Source organism: Pezoporus wallicus, unplaced genomic scaffold (genome assembly GCF_028554395.1).
Source record: "Pezoporus wallicus isolate ANWC-B61680 ecotype Strahan unplaced genomic scaffold, APGP_CSIRO_Pwel_v1 contig_736, whole genome shotgun sequence".
Taxonomy (NCBI): domain Eukaryota; kingdom Metazoa; phylum Chordata; class Aves; order Psittaciformes; family Psittacidae; genus Pezoporus; species Pezoporus wallicus.
Window position 1 is genome coordinate 2,387,015 of NW_026639744.1, and position 17,379 is coordinate 2,404,393.

Here is a 17,379-nt window from a genome sequence, read left to right on the forward strand (position 1 = left end):
CCCCATCCTACTGTAAGCAAACCTTCAGCAATTCCCCCTGGACAACAGCATAAGCTACAGGAATACTTCCAGGGATCAGCAGTCTGTAAACAGCAAGTGGGGCTGCTTATTCTTCCACAGAAAATGGAAGTTTATTGACCAACACATTAAAAAGATCCATCTAACATGCCTGTTCTGGGTCTGGCTGCAGGATCCTACCCTGTGGGACCCACTGCCTCTGACAGATGAGTATCAGGGTTCCTTTAGGAATTGATTGCTTATTGAAAAAGCCTTCTTTTAATAATGGGGGGCAAATATGGGTCAATAAGCTGCCCAGCAGCTGAGGTAAACGGGGCTGTGGAAGGGGCAATGAGTATGCCTTGCCCACACCCCCAGTGAGGATGTGGGTGTCTTGCTTTGCTTGCAGGTGAGAGGAGCTGTTGGGGAGGCAAATTGGGTTTATCCTGCTTTTTGCCAGTGACACGCAGCAGAGGCCAGCTGTGTCTTCGAGCCCCAATGGCTTTTTAGTGGCTCCCCCAGCACTGCTGCAGCTTTACTTGGCCCCTGGCCAGGGTACTGTGTTGCATTGGTGCCTGTGCTGGAGTCTGGTGATGCTTGGTGCAGCCCAAAGCAGGGTGGCTCACCCTGCTCCTGCCACGGCCGTCCCAAGAGAAGCTTTACCTGCCAGCAGCATGAGCCAGGCAGCTCTCCCCATCGTGGCATCCTCCCACTATGGAGGGGAATGGAGGGAGGGCAGAGACCTCTGTCAGAACGTCTCACAACCTAAAACTTCTACCTGTAGGCTCTTGGGATGGAGGAACTCAGTGAGGGCTTTAATTCAAAAAGGGTTGCAGAGCACAAGTGTGTGCACATATATGTGTGTGTGTACATGGCATTTCAGAGGGACCACTGCAGAGGTTAATACAGTGGGATGAGCTGCTGCACAGCCCGAGCTGCACAGGATGGCCAGGCTCTGCACACCAGAAGTCCCTCTGAACTTACTGTTAAGGGCAATTTTTTTCTTACTGTGAAGCTTTTTATCCCCAAAAGGCATCACCAGTTTTTGAAGGGATAGATTTGGTAGGAGACTAAATTCTGCTCTGACAGCACAGTGAGATGTGTCCCTGGCTAGATTTCTTCCCCATTTCCATTAGGAAGTTCCTGCTGTGGGAGGCTGCTCCCTGTACAGATGTGATACAGGGATGTACAGGGATGTGGTACATCGTTGTACATTGACACATCCTTGTGGTACATTGATGGTCACTGGAGAAGCTCATGCTTCTCCTCCTGCCTTGCTGTCCTGCACTGGGGTGAGGATCACAAGCCACTGGGGATCCATGGGGCTGAGCATTGCACTTGGTTCTCATGCCACTGTTGACCACAGCTGAGTCTCCACCTGCATTCACAAAACCCTTGTACCTTTCCTTTGATTTTTCATGTTACCTCTCACATGGTGGATTAATGCTGACAGCATCTGACAGACTGAGTCTGCCAAAATATTGACTGGCCCAACAGATTTTCCCTATTGGCTCCTATTCCAACTGTCTTCCTGATTTTCTCCCTCTTTTAGTGCAGATAGCCTGCAGTCACCATCAGAAAAAATGACACAGATGTTGTTTGTGCAGTCATCTTTTATCAGGAGCATGAGTTTCATCAAATTCTGTTTGCTGACATTCAATCATTTGTCACCAAGTAGGCACCAAATGGTCATATGTCATGGTCACATTCCATTGCCAGGCTTGTCACTTGCATTCTGATGCCCTGTTTGCGTAGATGCTCACTTCCATGTTGGTATCTTTTGCTTAAAGACCGGAGCGTGCCTCCGGGGCTGCTGGCAGTGAGCAGTGGCCCTGCTGCTACGCAATATTGAGAAGCGTTCCGATTGCACCAGTCAGCCTAGTCTTCCAGAAACAAGAGCATTTTCTCCATCACACTCGGCAGATGTGGCAACAGAAGTCTCCTTCTACCCAGTGAGCTGCCCACTCCTTTTACCATCTCCACTGATGGCACCTGGGTGTGCATCACACCTTGGGGGGCATGGGGAGGCTTTGGGATCACAGAGGGGAAGGAGGAAGGTACCATGGGTGGGAAGGACCAGTACTCATTCTGGGGACAGGCACCACCATCCTCCCCCATGTCGGCAATGGGAAACAGACACAGCTTTTCTGAACAAGAACAAATGCTGTGGCAGGGAGGGACACTGCACATCATGCTGTGCTTCCATCAGTAAGTACCCTGAAACAAAGCGGCATGCTTGGAGGCCCCATTTGGTTTGTTAAAAAAAAAATAGGAAAAAAAAAGATTAAAAAAAGGGAAAAAATTATAAGAGATGAAGCATCTTCCTCTGCACCCTGTGCATTAACTGTTTCTGTTAATTCAGACCCTTTCCAAGGGGTCTCTTGCCCGAGTTAATGCCAGGCTGAACTGCAAAACGCCTGTAACCCCTTGATCAACATATTGCACCCACCCGCCCTGAGGGTTAGGTGGGAGGGGGAGTGTTTGCAGGCAAGGCCCTTAGGCCCCTAAAGCATCCCAGGACTCAAGCTACCAAGGAAAGCAAAAGAAGGAGTTGCAGTTCTCAGCTGATCAAATGCTGCTTTCCAAGGTAAAAAACTAATATGTTTCTTGACAGTTTCAGCAAGCCCCCACACTCCACTGGAACCTGAGCCCACAATCAGTTTGCCAAGCATCTTATCCCTGCACTTGCCCAAAATGTCTGGAAACTGTTTTGACTGTCACCTAGGGTATAAGCCAGACATTAAAACTGTTACAGACAGATGTGTGATAGAAGGAAAAAATACTCACCTGCTGTTGATAAAGCAAGCAGGGGGCCCAGCCCGCCTGTGCAGCCATGTGAGGGAGCAGGAAGGTGTCCGGCTTAGCCAGACAATTCCCTGGAGGAGATGGGAATCGCGACAGCAAAAGCCCAGGCAACAAAATGCTACTGTCTCTCCTTCCACTCTCCTCACCCAGGGTTGGGTGGGGAAGTATTTGAACTCCAGCTTTCTATCCCTCTGGGCATCTGCCTGTTCTGAGGCTTTCCCTCTCTTGGCCCCAGTGCTGATCTTTCCACCCTCCTTGAAGAGTACCTACTACAGCAGCTGTGCCTTTTGCTATGGTACAGATGTCTTTTCCTGGTGTCTCACACTGCTGAAAGTCAGCTGGGTCATCAGCACGAACCAGGGGCTCACATCCCACCCATCCAGCCTCAGCAGCTTTTCCAGAGCCAGGTGCAAGCAAGCGCCCGTATGTGCTGTTGATCCCGATGAGCACAGGCACATCCTGCCCATCAGCCCCTGGCCTTGCTGTCCCTTTAAAACACCAGCTTCTCAGCAATGCACAAAGGTGGGCACTTGAGCTCTGATTTTTATTTTGCCATGGGGTTTCATTGTTTTGTTCCCTATTGCACTTGCGGATAGCAGTAAAGCAAATTTGTCACTCACATTCCGAAGTGCAAATCAGGCTGGATGGCATGGTGGGGAGGTAGTGGTCACTAGCCCCACCTCAACCACTGTGCCAGTACTTGAAGCTGAGCTTGGCCAGCTCAGAGCAGCTCTTTGGTACCCACAGCCTCGGCAAGTCACCGACAGCCCAGGCAATGGCCACGTCTTCAAGAGAAATGTGTTGCTCTTAGAGGAGCCGCTGCAGGAGGAGCGATGGGGGGCAGCTGTCAGCGCGCAAACAAACCCACAGTATAAGTTCATACAAGCAAACCTCTGAACTTCCACAACCCAAAGAGTGAATAAACAAGTCTGAATAGCACAATGAGGGCTGTGTCTGGTTTGTACAATACAGAATTGCCATTTATTATTTTCACATTGCCAATAAATAATTGCCTCTATGTAGCACAAGAAAAGTCAAAACGATATTCAGTGCTGCTGGAGATGTAAAACTAATCATTACAAAAGCGCTTATGGCTGAAGGAGGCCACTGCAGCTGAAGCCAGTGTCTAACCTCATTCTTACCTCCTCTCCCTTTGTCAGCTGCTCTCAACTTTCCCAGATGATTTCTGGGATGACATTTGCAAAGCTTAGTCCCAACTCAAGACAAATCTGTCTGTAAAACAGTTAAAAAAGACTTGCATCAATGTTACTGTAGTTACACCAAGAATTTTAAAAATGGAAAAACGTTATTTTCAGATGATGCAAAAACAATGAGTGCAGAAAACTTGCATGGCTTCGACAAAAAAAGTCTTTAGAATTTTGGCCCAAACTAAGCATGAAAGACATGTAAGAGAGTCTGAACTGGTGGCATTGGGAAAGTTCAGATTTCTGGTAGCGGTCAGTTTTGCCAGGTGAAGCATGCACAGGTGTGTGCCATGCCCTGCATACACAGTGTGCAAGCTGCTGCCCCCCAGGGTGTCCCAGAGCCCAGCTGTGCCACTGCAGATGGCACCAGCCACCAGTACCACCTCCCAAAGGCACCTCTGCCCCAAGCATGAGGGGTCAGGCACCACAGCTGGCCACCACTGATGGGATCCACGGCACTGGGGCTGGGAGTCACCGCAGTGCGGAGGAAGGGTGGTGGGGAAGAGGAGCTGCTTCATCACCAGCTGCTGTTCGGGCTGGCTGCACCTATGGTTTCATGCTAGCACCCAGAACAGGCAAGCTAGAATGGAGCACTGCATGAGCTGGTGGTGGCCATGGTGGGGGCTGCAGTGGGCGGGCAACATCATGTCTAAACACATCCACACAGACAACTCTCACCCCAGCAGGCAGGGGCCAGCAGACAGCACCAGTCCTATCTGGTGTTGACTACAGTGCTGTATAAGGAATCCAGGTACCCACTGGAGGCCTTAGGCATGGGAGTGTGGGAACAGGGACCGTGATGCCTTCTCATCATTTGTAATTCCCACGCATCAGCATCTGCCCATAAATGCAAATATCCCTCTATCCCACCAGCACAGGTAGGAGTGGATGGTTGCTAGCAAGAGGTGTCTGACAGTGCACCATGAGACACCAGCATGGACGGACAGCAAAACAGAGTGTGCTGGGGCTACAAACAGTCGTCTCTTTTGTTACTCGCCCTTCCCTGGCCAGTGCCAGTGAGCTGCTGCTGCCAACTCATTACCAGCACGGCTGACAGCATGGATCACATGTGTGTCGGCAGCTAGAGAAACCCCAGCCAGTTCAAGACATTCTGTTGTTTGAGTATGGTTACAAAAGTTGGATAGAAAATAAAAGGATAAACTTAAAATCAAATAGTGTTATATTTAGCAAACTGATTATTTATTTTCCTGTGTTATGGATGCCTCTGCCCACTGCCAAAGCAAAGATGTTAAATTTTTACAGTGTATTATGAAATCATATACAAAAAGGAAAAGAGCAGTGACCTCATGCTGTGTGAAGAGACATGCCTTGGGGGAAACAAACAAGAAAATCAAAACCAGAGTGAACACTCGGCTCTTTAAGCATTCTCCACCAGTTTATAAGTGCATCATGGATTCAAATTCATCAATTCGCTGTTTGGTGTTTCCTTTTCTAATCCTCCGGTAGGAGATTGTGTTGTACCTAGAATAGCTGTGTCTGGAGATATCATTTTTTTTCCCCAGGCTGAGCTGTTCCCCTGGTTTCTCCACCGGGGAGTTGCAGCCAGGTGTGGTCAGGGGAGATGCCTCCTTGCCACTGTCATACTGCTTTAGATGGGATGCCTTGCTGTTCTCCTTCTTGATTTCGATCACCTGAACATCATCCTCTTCAGTGTCCTCCTCCTCATCATCATCCTCCTCTTCCTCCACCTCCTCCTCCTCCTCCTCAGTGGCATTTCCCCTCCCATCGGTGCTGGCTGCAAGGGTCTCTGCTGCCTCCACGACAGTGCTGGCTGCCATCCCCATCACTGGCTCCCTGCTGCCCGCAGGCAGCCCTTCGCTGCCTGGCCCTGCAGCAACACAGAGGGGGTGTTGGTAAGGACAGGCTCAACACTGCCTTTGTGCCCCTGTCCTACATGATTTTGATATATCATCATGGTGTCTTACCAGCACCTGCCACCAAAGCACCCATCTTCCAGAGACTGCCTGGTGGTGCCCCACATCTCCAGGCTGAACCCCATCACCACGGGTGCTTGCACATGCTTGAGAAAGGCATTGGACATTCTCAAACTCATTCCTTAAGGCCACTTGCCTTTGCATTTTTTAATGCCCATGTCTACCACCTTTCCCACTGAGCTCTCCCCACTATTGTCTTTTAAAGGGGGAGGTGATGAGAAGCCCATGGCCTAGCCTCAAAGAGGGAAGAGCAGCATAGCATCCCCCCTGAGCCCCAGGACCAGAGGCACTGTGCCTCCCTGCATGCACCAGATCTGCTTCCGTCCTGTGGGATCCACAGCTGGCAAACATCCCACTGTAGGGCCCTGCTGTGGTGCCCTTCCAAACTTCCTTCCAACTTTCCCAAAGCTCTCTGGTAAGTGCCTTGAGCAGGTGCTGGACTCAATTAGACAAACTCCCTGTTCTGGAGTTGCTGCCCCTTCCCTGTAGAACCCACCAGGGGACCAAGGGTCCCATGCTCCTACAGTGCTCAGTGCTGGGTCTGACTGACATGGTGGGAAAGCAAAAGAGAAAGGGAAAAGGAAAATGGAAACAGAAAAGGAAAGGGAAAGGGGAAAAAAAAGGGGAGGGGGAAGCGAAAAGGGAAAAGGAAAAATGAAATATAGAGATGGGAAAAGGGAAAAAGGAAAAGAAAAGGGCTGCTCTGCACCCAGTGCCCAGCTATGCCCATGATGAAGAAGGACCCCAGAGCAGCCCTCCTGGGATGGTTCCTCCTTCAGAGGTGGCCCACCAGGCTGAGATGGCTATTTCGTATTTGTCCTGTTTGGCATTTGTCTTTGTGTTAAATGGTGCTTTAGTGTCACAACAAATGGTCTATTCAACATTTTGCCTGTGGGGTCCTGAGTATTAATTAGACTAAATTAGGTACTAAAAAGCTGCCTGCAATTTAGAGATAAAGTGCTTGTGGCTGGGGAGGGAAAAGGTGCAGGGGGGGAGGGCTGTGTTTAATAGGTTTTATTGTGCACTCATAAAGCAACACAGCTGGAATATGGATGTCAGCTCTAAGTGGGAAAGCCTCCATCATGATTCACCTCCTCACAGTTGCTATGAAATATTATTGTACCCATGACAAACGTTCATATTTTTTCCTTTTCTTAATCAAAGTTTCTGTTTATAGGGCATGGTCCATGCATCTTTTAGAGCCACATTCAACAACAATAGCTTTGCCAGGACTGCAACAGCTACCCTGAGTTGTTAATCTCCTCCAAGGAGGGGCTTCATATTTATGTGACAGCTGACATATAGAAAATACCAATTTACTGCAGCCAGGTAGATGGAAATGACAAGAGAGATCCAGCATGGCTGGGGAGTGGGATAGAGCCAGCAGCCCTATGCCCCCAGCTATGGCTGGGTCTCCAGGGTGGGGAGAACACTGTTATCAGCCCCTGGTGCAGCCGCCCCTCATCCCGCACTGCCAAAACCAATAAGACATAGGAAACACGGAAGGACAGCAATGCTGAAAGCCCACCTAGAGAGAGATGTAGCTTTCTTTTAATAACACTCAATAAAATACTCCTCCTTTCTGGAGGAGTGGCTGCATTTTGTATGGTATAATTGAATAGGTTTATCTATTGCATATATATATATGCAAAACATTTTAAGTTGTGATGGGCTCTGGGGAGCAAATGCCCCCCTGCCACCCCACTCACTGCAAGATGCAGGTGTGAGATCCAGCCTTGGCTCCAACTGATTTTTACCGTTTTCACCTAGGAATGAATAGAGAGGGACCCAAGAGACGATGTTTAAGAGAGGAATTTTCTGCTAGATGCTTGGGTGTCAGGGGGATTTAGACATTTGGTGAATCAGGCAGGAATGTGGTTGAGTTTTGGGGCCACACATTTTTGACTGACAGCCTCCTGAGGTTATCCTCTGAGTTCCCCTTCCCAAAGCAGAAGATAAAGCATCTCCCAGCCTCACAAGGCTGTTGGAGACCTCCTGGCTGATGACCCCGCTTGATTGCAATATCCTATAGTCAAGGAGATACACACAAACCCCAGGAAGAAAAAGGTACCAGACATGTTTTCTTAAAGTGCAGCAACTCTATGGATGAGAAATGAGTCACTGCTCTACAGGACATAAGGGTCTGACTGAATTAAACAAAACCAATAGCCACCTGTATGTGATTGTTTCTGAAGGGTACTCATTGCTATGCTTTGGGAAAACCTCTGTCCCACAGCGTTTTCCATTACCTTCCTCTGATTCCTGACCATCAGTCCCCGTGTCCTGGATATCAGCTGATCCCTGCTGTACTGTCCCATCGTTTTCCTCTTGCTTTTCTTTAGGAAATACAAAGCACAAGAAATGGACTGATGGAGCGGTTAGTGAGAATAATTAGGTTTTAATGGTTGCAGATCGGCAGCAGTTTTTCAGAGCAGATTAAAAAATTGCTTGTTTCTGTAGTTACATTCTTTTTATTGCATCCTGTGTAACTGCTAGCTCAAATTTGTCCCTGACTTCGAATTACTCTGATTCATCATTAACAGCTACCATAGGTTAGAAATTTTGACTCACACACATAGTGCATATCATTATTCATAAGCCTATACGTAAAATAGAGCTTTTCTTTCCAAGCACTTAGAGAAAGGCAGCCTTGTACTTTACCTTTGCATTGCTTCTCTTCATCAAAATCCCCATGAACTATGTCCTCTGCCAGTGAGTTTCTATTTTCCCCCCGGTTTTCTTCTGCAGGTGGAGCATCATCAGGGCGCATTTCTGCATTTGTGCAAGGGACCATTCCAACAGATTTTGCTATTTCACCAACGACCTGCAGTGGGCCTTTCTTCAGGGTTACACTCCCATTGCACTCGGGCATGCCAGATGCTGATGGGACTTCTTCTGTCATGCTTAGGGCTGTGCCGTGCCCGCAGACTGGGGCCGTGCACTTCCGGGGGCCCGGTCCTGCGCCCCGGGGTGGGGAGCGATACCCTTCACCCCTTCTCCACAGGGATTCTGCTCCCCTGTGCAAATGGTCAACGCCTGTCTCCTCTCCTGCGGGTGCTGCAGCAGAGCAGGGTCACACCATCAGATGTGCCAAGGGCTTGCCAGTGGGCTCTGGCCATGGGGCAATCCAATCAGCACCTCCCTTGTTGCTGAGGCTCGTCCCATTGCATAATTAAATGCACCATTTTAATTTACATAAACAAACAATCTGAAGCAAGGAAGCTTTTGTGCTGGCATGGAGAGCGGGTCTTTCAGCATGTCAGCCCTGTGGTAATAAACAGGGATTTTGTACTCTTGTCACAATGGCCCTTTGTGTCTCTGCCTGGTCACAGGGTGGACAATTGTTCTGACCTCTAATCCTTGGAGGGTGACCACCTTCCACAGAGCTGCTGCCACCTAACCCGCTTAACATTCCCCATCGGGTTTGTGTGCTGATAAACCTTGCCGTGCTGCTGGCCAGACAATGAAAGCATTTTGCACTTGTTGGAGAACAAACTGGCTGTTTGGAAGGACGCATGCCCTGCCTATGGCGTGACACCACACTCCTCTGCCACCACACGTATTTACAGGCAGGGCCACGTCCTGCCAGATGCTGAGCAGCTGCTATTAAGTACTCAGTGAAATGTGTCTTCAAGGGATCAGCCCTTAAGGACGGAACTAGAAGATGAGAACCAAAAGCACAAGCCCATGTAATGTTTTGTGACAAGATGAGAACTGAGGTGGCAGGTCCCCAAGGCCAAGCCAGCCAGGCAATGGGATGCTTGCTGCCCCACCAGTGTCGAGGCAAGTCAACGTCGTGCTTCCCCTTCCACATCCACCACGCAACCCCCTTCTGCAGAAGCATCTTCTGTCCCATATAAATGGGACAAGGGATAAGATTAACACTTACACAGTAATTATCAGTCAGACCTAAAGCTAGCAGGAGTGATATGGGGACATTTCACAAAGTGAAGTAGGAGGATTGCCTGAGCAGCACGGGGCATTTTCTGACCGCAGCTGAACTTGTCTCAACTGTGTGCCCAAAGCCAGGTTTACATAAGAGTGTAATCTCCTGCTGTGAATGACTTTTTGTGGTGGTACAAAACAGCATTTTTGACATCTTTGCGCTTTAGGCCTTTGAAATCTTCTTGTCAAGTTTTGACCTTGATTAGAAATGAACCCAAAACCTTTCCACTGGTTTTGTTCATCTGTGAGTTTGCATCCTGAAATCAACAACTTTTCATCATTGTTATGAAAACAAGATTGGTGTATTTGATTTATAAAATCAATCGTATGCTGGAAAAAATGTGTCCAGGAAAATGGATAATGAGAATTGAAAGTGAATTGACAACATGCAACAACAGTAGGAACCTTCAGGAGAGACTGGGTACCTGGCACAGACTGGTGGCTGGAGAGAATACCTTCTCTTCTTATCAAGCTTTTTCTATATCTCGGACATAATCCAAAGGGCCCTGCAGGTGATTTAGCATGACCAGCAGGTCGAATGAGGTGATCCTGCCCCTCTACTCTGCTCTCATGACATCTCACTTGGAGTATTGTGTGCAGTTCTGGTGTCCTAAACATAAAAAAGGACATGGAACTGTTGGAACAAGTCCAGAGGAGGGCCACGAGGATGATCAGGGGACTGGAGCACCTCCTGTATGAAGACAGGCTGAGCAAGTTGGGGCTGTTCAGCCTGGAGAAGAGAAGGCTGCGTGGAGACCTCATAGCAGCCTTCCAGTATCTGAAGGGGGCCTCTAAGGATGCTGGGGATGGACTCTTCATGAGGGACTGTAGTGACAGGACAAGGGGTAATGGGTTCAAACTTAAACAGGAGAAGTTTAGATTAGGTATAAGGAGGAAGTTCTTAACTGTGAGGGTGGTGAGGCACTGGAATGGGTTGCCCAGGGAAGTGGTGAACGCTCCATCCCTGGCAGTGTTCAAGGCCAGGCTGGACAGAGCCTTGGGTGAGATGGTTTAGTGTGAGGTGTCCCTGCCCATGGCAGGGGGGTTGGAACTAGATGATCTTGAGGTCCTTTCCAACCCTAACTATTCTATGATTCTATGATTTCTCATTTGATAGGTCCTGTCCCCAGGGTTTCCCTCAGTGTGGAAACACCACTGAAAAAGGTTTCATGGTTGGGACTTGCCATGCTTGGGAGCATCCCTGCTGCACCATGATCTCAAGGGCTGAGTGGGCATGTGATCATCTTACAGGGTCAAAGGGCCATGTCTGCATTGGTGCAGCCAGCACAAATCCTGGCTTGAGCATGGGACAAACTCCCAGCCAAGCTTCTAATTTGAAATCACACAAAGCTGAAAACAGGGCACCAGGGTTGGCAAGCAAGTAGCCTGCAAACCTTGGAGCCACATCAACTCCCATGGGAACAGGAACAGATCCTGTCTTCATATCCCCAGGAACCTGCCTGACTGACTTCTTGATTGCAGGAAGGTATTGAAACAATTTTAGGTATTTCCTGGTGCCATCTATTGGTTACACAATCAGTTCTCAACAACTCATGTTTTCCCAAATGAGCACCTCATGGTTGAAGCACGGTTTGCATGACTCTATTATAAATCATTTTTCATGTGACCTTTAGCGCAGGAAGTTTCCATTCCAGCTATGCTTTACTAAAATTTCAGAAACAGCACCTGGGATTTCAGAGGCACAACAGGGATTTGAGAGTCGGTGAGGTAAATTATTGCTGAGCCCCAGTAATTCCAATTCATGCCAAAAATAGGAGGAGGCCACCATGGCAGGGTGTTTGCAGAGATCTGCAGGCTCCTCTGTCATTAACTCTCTGCTGCCCAGTTTCTGCTCCAAGCTTCCAGGAGCATCTCATGCACGTACATGGCTACCTGGAGGGCACATGCACCACACGTGGTCACTGGAGCAGCTCTAGAGCAGAAGCCACATAACCTGGGGTCACCATGGGGGATGCAGTGCCACCCAAAGCCAAGGCAAGATGACAGGAATGGTGGCACTAGAGACAAATGTTCCCACAGCTGAGCACAGCCAGGAAGGATTACATTTCACTTGAACCCTCCCCAGACAAAAACTCCTGTGAATCATGTCAACAAAATACAATCAAGCATTTCCATTTTGTCAGCAAGATAAATACCTTATGTTTCTGAAAAAAAATACCCAAAACCATACCTTGGCATTTCCCTTCTATAGCGAATTTCAGGATTTAACTTTTCATCCAGTAGAGGAATGAAAGGAAAGGCAGAAGCAGGGGTATTCCCCCTGCTAGAGCTGTGTCAGGCACCAGCAAGCCCTCACACATGCTCGTGCTTTCCTGATGCTCCCACTGGCCATGCTTGGCTTCAGAGGGGAGTTGCAGAAGGAGCAGCACGTTTCCTCTGAAAAACAGGAATACATGCCAGAGTGATGCAACAAGGGTATGCTAGTTACAAACAATGGGCACATGCAGAGTAATTCAAGTTTTGACAGCGTTAAAAATAGGCAGCTGCTGCTTTCTTCCTGGCAAACACTGCACAAGCAGCCCAAAGGGATTTATGGTGAGGGGAGAGCAGCTCCTGCCTGTTGGAAGGCATTTGCTAATGCAGGTGGTTCCCCTCTGTCTGCCCCCAGGAGCTCAGGGTCACCTGTCACCCCCAGGTCATCTCAGTGACTGAGATCATGGATGCTGCTTGGAGGCCACAGCATCCCCAGCAGTGTTTTTAAGCAGGCAGAGTTCCTGCTTAAAAACACAGCTGGACTCAGAAAAAGGAAAAAGTAGCTGTGCGTTCTTCCCACTGCAGGCAGCTATTTATAATCGAAACTGGGCAAAGCCACCTCCAAGGGCTATAAAAACATTTCATTTGCACAAACCTGAGGTGCTGTCATTTCTGCCTCTAAGCTTTTGAAAAAGTGGAAGCCTGTACTGAAAAGAGCCAAACTTTAAGAAGCAATCCAGGCTGTGGACCTTTCCCCAAGCAGAGCATTGTCTGAACACCCCAGCTCTCTGCTCTCCCTGACACTTCTGTCTGCACTGGAGAAGCTCTTGGCCCCAGCCCACAGGTGCCACCAGGGCATCTCTTGGCTGTGCAGACCAGTATGGCCAATGGCAGCAATGTGGCATTGCCATCCTCTGTCACAGGCCATCTGCTTTGCATCAGTTTTGCAAGGCCTCAGCACTGGGGCTTGTTGGATGGATTCTGCCTGGGCTTCACTGGCATGTTCTCACTGTGACAGTGATTTCTGTAGCTGACCAGGTGCTTATGGTGAGTTTTATTTACTTTTGCTTATCTGTGTGTAGCACAACCATAGCTTTACACAGACAGCAGTGACAAGCAGCAGCTCTGTGCTGAGAGCATAGCAATAAATTCTTGGGTTTATATATGTCTAAGCGGCAGGAAGGACAAACTCACTCACCTGCAATAACTACATGTTGTGATCTTCTTTTCAATGCTATGATAGCTGGGTACAAACAGCTGCTATGCATGAAAACTTCTAAAACAGCTGCATGAGAAAGGAAATGTGAGGTGCAAAAGCAGAAATCAGCAGAGAAGAAGTGCATGTGGGAAAGCAGATACACACCCCTAAGAGGCATGTGGAAAAGTGGTCGCTGAAGGGATAGCCACCTGCTCTGAGCACAACTGAAAAGGAACAAAACCCAGGACATGCAGAAATATGGCTCAGAGAAACACAGCAACTCCTCACATATTTCAGCAGCTTCCAGGGCTGGACCTTTAATACTTGGGGGGGGGGGGGGGGGGTGTGTGCAGGATAGTACAGCCTTGAAGCCAGAATGATTTTCTGCTGGATCTGAAATGCTTCCAACAGAAGCCACAATGGGCTTCATGGTTTTGTGGAAAAAAAACTTCCACAGTAGAAATTCAGGCCAAGAGAGCCCAGGGGAGAAAAAAGGAAAGAGGTATTGCAAAGGTCACAAAAAAAGAGCAAGGCTGGCTAGATCTGGGCATTGGGCAAGACTGGGTTAAGCAGTTAAGAACCCTTACAGGGTCAGGCTCAGTAGCATTCATCACATTAATTGAAGTTTTAAGTTTACAAAGGAATTGCATTCTTCAGAGCAGCCACACTTCTTTCTGAAGTAAACTCACACCCTCTATCCACAGGGATAAGAAGAGAAAAGGTAATCCCTTAGCTGTTAGGAAATCAAGCAAACCCTTCAATGACCTCATCATGATCAGCGAGCATATCTCCTCTGCTGGAGGTCCAGAGCACTTCTACACACATTGGTTGGAGCCCCAGCCTTTGAACCAGTGACACCACACAGTGTTTCCTATACACTCATCCTCCTCTTGCCCTGACTCGGGTGAGGCAGAGCAGGGATCCTTTCAGACTGCTCCATGCTAGGACAAATGCCATTTTGAAAGAACTTTCTCCTTTGTTTTGCTGTCTGAGCTATTTGGCTTGCCTGTGAGCTCCTTCCTCCCCTCAGAAGGCTGAGGCACCATTGTTCTTGATGCCCACTGCAGCAACCCCACGGAGCCTGCCTGTCACCCACATCCTGTTTTTGATTGTGGCCACGAACGTCATGTTGTCATCTTGTAGTGACCAAAGCATGCTCTTGCAACTGCTAGAAAATCATCATTTATTTAGTCTTTCTTAAGGCCTGTCTTAATCTTGTCGGATGTCCAGCCTCATTCAGCCTTTCCACACTAAAAGCAAGCATGTATCTCCTGAGATAGGACAACTTTCAAACCAGAAGAAATCCTGCTTTGGATCACAAAGCTGCACTAATTTCCACTGGAGATGCAGTCTAAGAGAGTAGAGTTCATAAAGTGTTTTAAATACCTTTTTTCCTCCCTCTATAAATCAAGGCAGAGGGTGTAGGCTGTGACCAAGGCACCCTGTCAAGCGCCACCTCTGCCACTTCATCCCTATAAACTAGCTGCAATAAACAAAAGAAGACATTAATTCAGGAGCTGGGAGGGGGCGGAAGGCAAAGCAGGCCCCAGTCAGGCTGACACATTTCCATTGGTCTCTGCAGACCAGTCAGCCCATGCTCTCCACGGCAAAGAAAAAGCTCTGGTCTGGCTCTGGTGGTGCCCTGACTTTCACACAGGTGAAGAGTCCATAGCACCAGTGGAGAAAGCTTCAACCCTCTGATCAGACATGCTGGGCTAGGGATATTTTGTCTTTTGACACAAATACATACAACAGTCCCGGGTCCAAATACTGCTTGGCCAGGTATAGAGAGAAGAGTGCTCCTGCTGGAGAGGAGCGAGCCACCATCAGCTACCCGCAGCCACATGCAGAAGTGTGCCGACTCTGTTTGGCTGGAAACATCCCCATGCAGGTGATGGAGAGTGCTCTGCCCTCAGTGCAGTCTGGCACCTGAAGCCAAGCGACTCAACTGGATGTGGGACTGATTTCAAGGTTCCTTTCTAAGTGCTGAAGCCATTTGTTCTCTTTGGAGGCCTCTGACAGCCTTCACCAGATTTTCTGGTTATTCTACCCACAGTTGCTTTCAATCACACATATCTGCATTTAATTCCACAGTTTGTCCAAGTAGAAGTAATATTTCCTGTTTTTTCTCTCATTTCAGCTGGTGTTACTGGCAAAGAAATGTAAAACTCTATCTTGAGACAGCAAATCACAGGCAACAAACATGATGTCTAGCAATGAGCTCCAGACCAGCACCTGAAATGCTCCAGCCTGGGCTGACAGGTTGGCTCTGACTCCCTGCAGGTGTCAGACCAAAGCCCACCTCCAGGCCCAGGGGCTGGGGGATGAATGATAGCAGAGGGCTCACAGGCTGAACTGCAGGTGTTTGGTTCAGCAGCACAGACTGAGCATCATTCCCATATGTATAAACCTCATGAGCTGTTCTCCTGATTGCCCTTCAGCTTTCCCGGATACTTGCAGTATTACCAGCTATTTAATCCTTTTAAGAAAAATTACAGACGCCAATACGGATTCTGCTGGCTTAGCAACATTCATTAATTAGAGAACTATTGGGAACAGGTTGTTTTTATTTGGGGTTCATCTCAGAGGGAAACTATTGGATTTAGCCTGAGATTTATGAAAAGATCAGGAAATCCTGCCACAGCAGTACCCAAGTGGTAAATAACTGCATGGTCTGCTGGGTCAAAAGATGAATGACTCATACAAGGTATTTAAATTATATTTAAAATTCTTTAAATTGTATTTGAAAAACATAATCGGGTTGCTTGGGCTAAGCAAACAGCCTATTTCCCTGCTGCCTGAGGGGGAAATAAAATTTTTCTTTTTCTTCACATTTATTCCCTTATTTATTAAATCACTTCATATGAGCTATCAAGTTAATCTTACTGATGAAGTCTCTGCTCCTGAAGAAATGTGAACACCTAGTGACCTTCCTGACAATGCAGTGGAAGCACCAACCCCAGGGCCATCTCCTGCAGCCCCTGGACCTCAGAGGGACCACGTCTCAGGCACAGCCCTCTAAGGAGGTCCCCAGGGTACAACCTGCAACTGTCTCCAGGCGCAGGGCAATCCTACTCATCCCTGCAGGACAATCATCTGCCTTTACTTCTCTCACCTTAAAGAGGTGAGTTCAATCTGAGCTACATCGTTACATCATGATAAGTGGACAAGTATGTTCTCAAGTCCAGTAAAATTCCAGCCAGGCAACTAGAACACCATGCCCTCCAGGGGTGCAGTGAGACCCCAGCACTCTGGTGATTCTTGCCAATCTGACACCTTGCAGAAAGCTCTGTTTCCAGCAAGACTGGCACCACAGATCTGCGTTGAGAAGTAGGAAATGAAGAGACCCATCACCCTTTGCTAGATCCCCGCTGCCTATCATCTGCAGCCTCCCACAGCAGTCACTGCCACAGCCCCCTTGCCTCCCTCCCAGATCACACAGACATACTCACCTCACTGCTTTTCCCTGGGGAGTGCTCTCTCCACAGAGCTACCAGCCTGTTGGCACCTCTGCTCAATGCTGCTGGTGCTCCCCACTATGCTCGTTTGACACCAGGGCGTATAAGGGGTGCATTAGTGACTGGTGCCCCCTGCTCCGAACATGTGGAGTTGCTCAAAGCAGCAAGCACATGGACACCACCAGCTCCTCATGCACAGAGCCTGTCCTGTGTGCATTCTCAGCAGCCTCCTTTCTACTTCAGATCCCTGGAGCAAGACAGGTTTGGCAAGAGATGCCAAACCAGCTATTGGCAGAGATTGCAGCTGGTCAAATCACAACCAATAAACCAGTTTATTGCAGGTTTATACAATGGCTGCTAAGAGTGAGAAACTGACAGCAGCCAGCATTTACTTTGTAAATCTATCAGTGCTGTCGGCTCAGCTGAACAGCAGAACCGATCCCTGCTTTGGAGACTGGGAACTGAGTTGTGGAGTTCACCCTTTCATTTTCTTTTTACCATGGGTAAATCTCTGCCCTTCATTTCAAAATGTTGCTGCCCAGGGTCTGTCTCTGTCATATGCTCTGGCCTCCATCCTCTTTCTAAGGGCAGCCTGTCACTGG

The 17,379-nt window shown here is 48.4% G+C and overlaps 1 protein-coding gene across 2 annotated transcripts; it reads right to left on the minus strand.

The window, feature by feature from the left end:
- Positions 1-5,185: 5,185 nt before the first annotated feature.
- ERMN (ermin) lies at positions 5,186-9,046 on the minus strand. Of its 2 annotated transcripts, XM_057415714.1 has the most exons (3): positions 8,624-9,041; positions 8,212-8,298; positions 5,186-5,856 (listed from the first exon to the last, which is right to left on the minus strand). In XM_057415714.1, exons 1-3 carry the CDS (start codon positions 8,862-8,864, stop codon positions 5,405-5,407), a joined length of 780 nt encoding a protein of 259 aa, XP_057271697.1. In that variant the 5' UTR covers positions 8,865-9,041; the 3' UTR covers positions 5,186-5,404. The 2 variants fall into 2 exon arrangements, with proteins under 2 accessions (XP_057271697.1, XP_057271698.1); XM_057415715.1 differs by lacking the exon at positions 8,212-8,298 and having other exon boundaries at positions 8,624-9,046.
- Positions 9,047-17,379: the final 8,333 nt, after the last annotated feature.

What these genes read in the sequence shown, in the direction of transcription:
- ERMN (XM_057415714.1), bottom strand. Translation starts at nt 8,864, where the DNA reads ATGACAGAAGAAGTCCCATCAGCATCTGGCATGCCCGAGTGCAATGGG. An exon ending in TGAAGAGAAGCAATGCAAAG is followed by an intron (nt 8,299 to 8,623) that starts GTAAAGTACAAG and finishes TATTTCCTAAAG; the next exon opens with AAAAGCAAGAGGAAAACGAT. An exon ending in TGGTCAGGAATCAGAGGAAG is followed by an intron (nt 5,857 to 8,211) that starts GTAATGGAAAAC and finishes GTGTTGCTGCAG; the next exon opens with GGCCAGGCAGCGAAGGGCTG.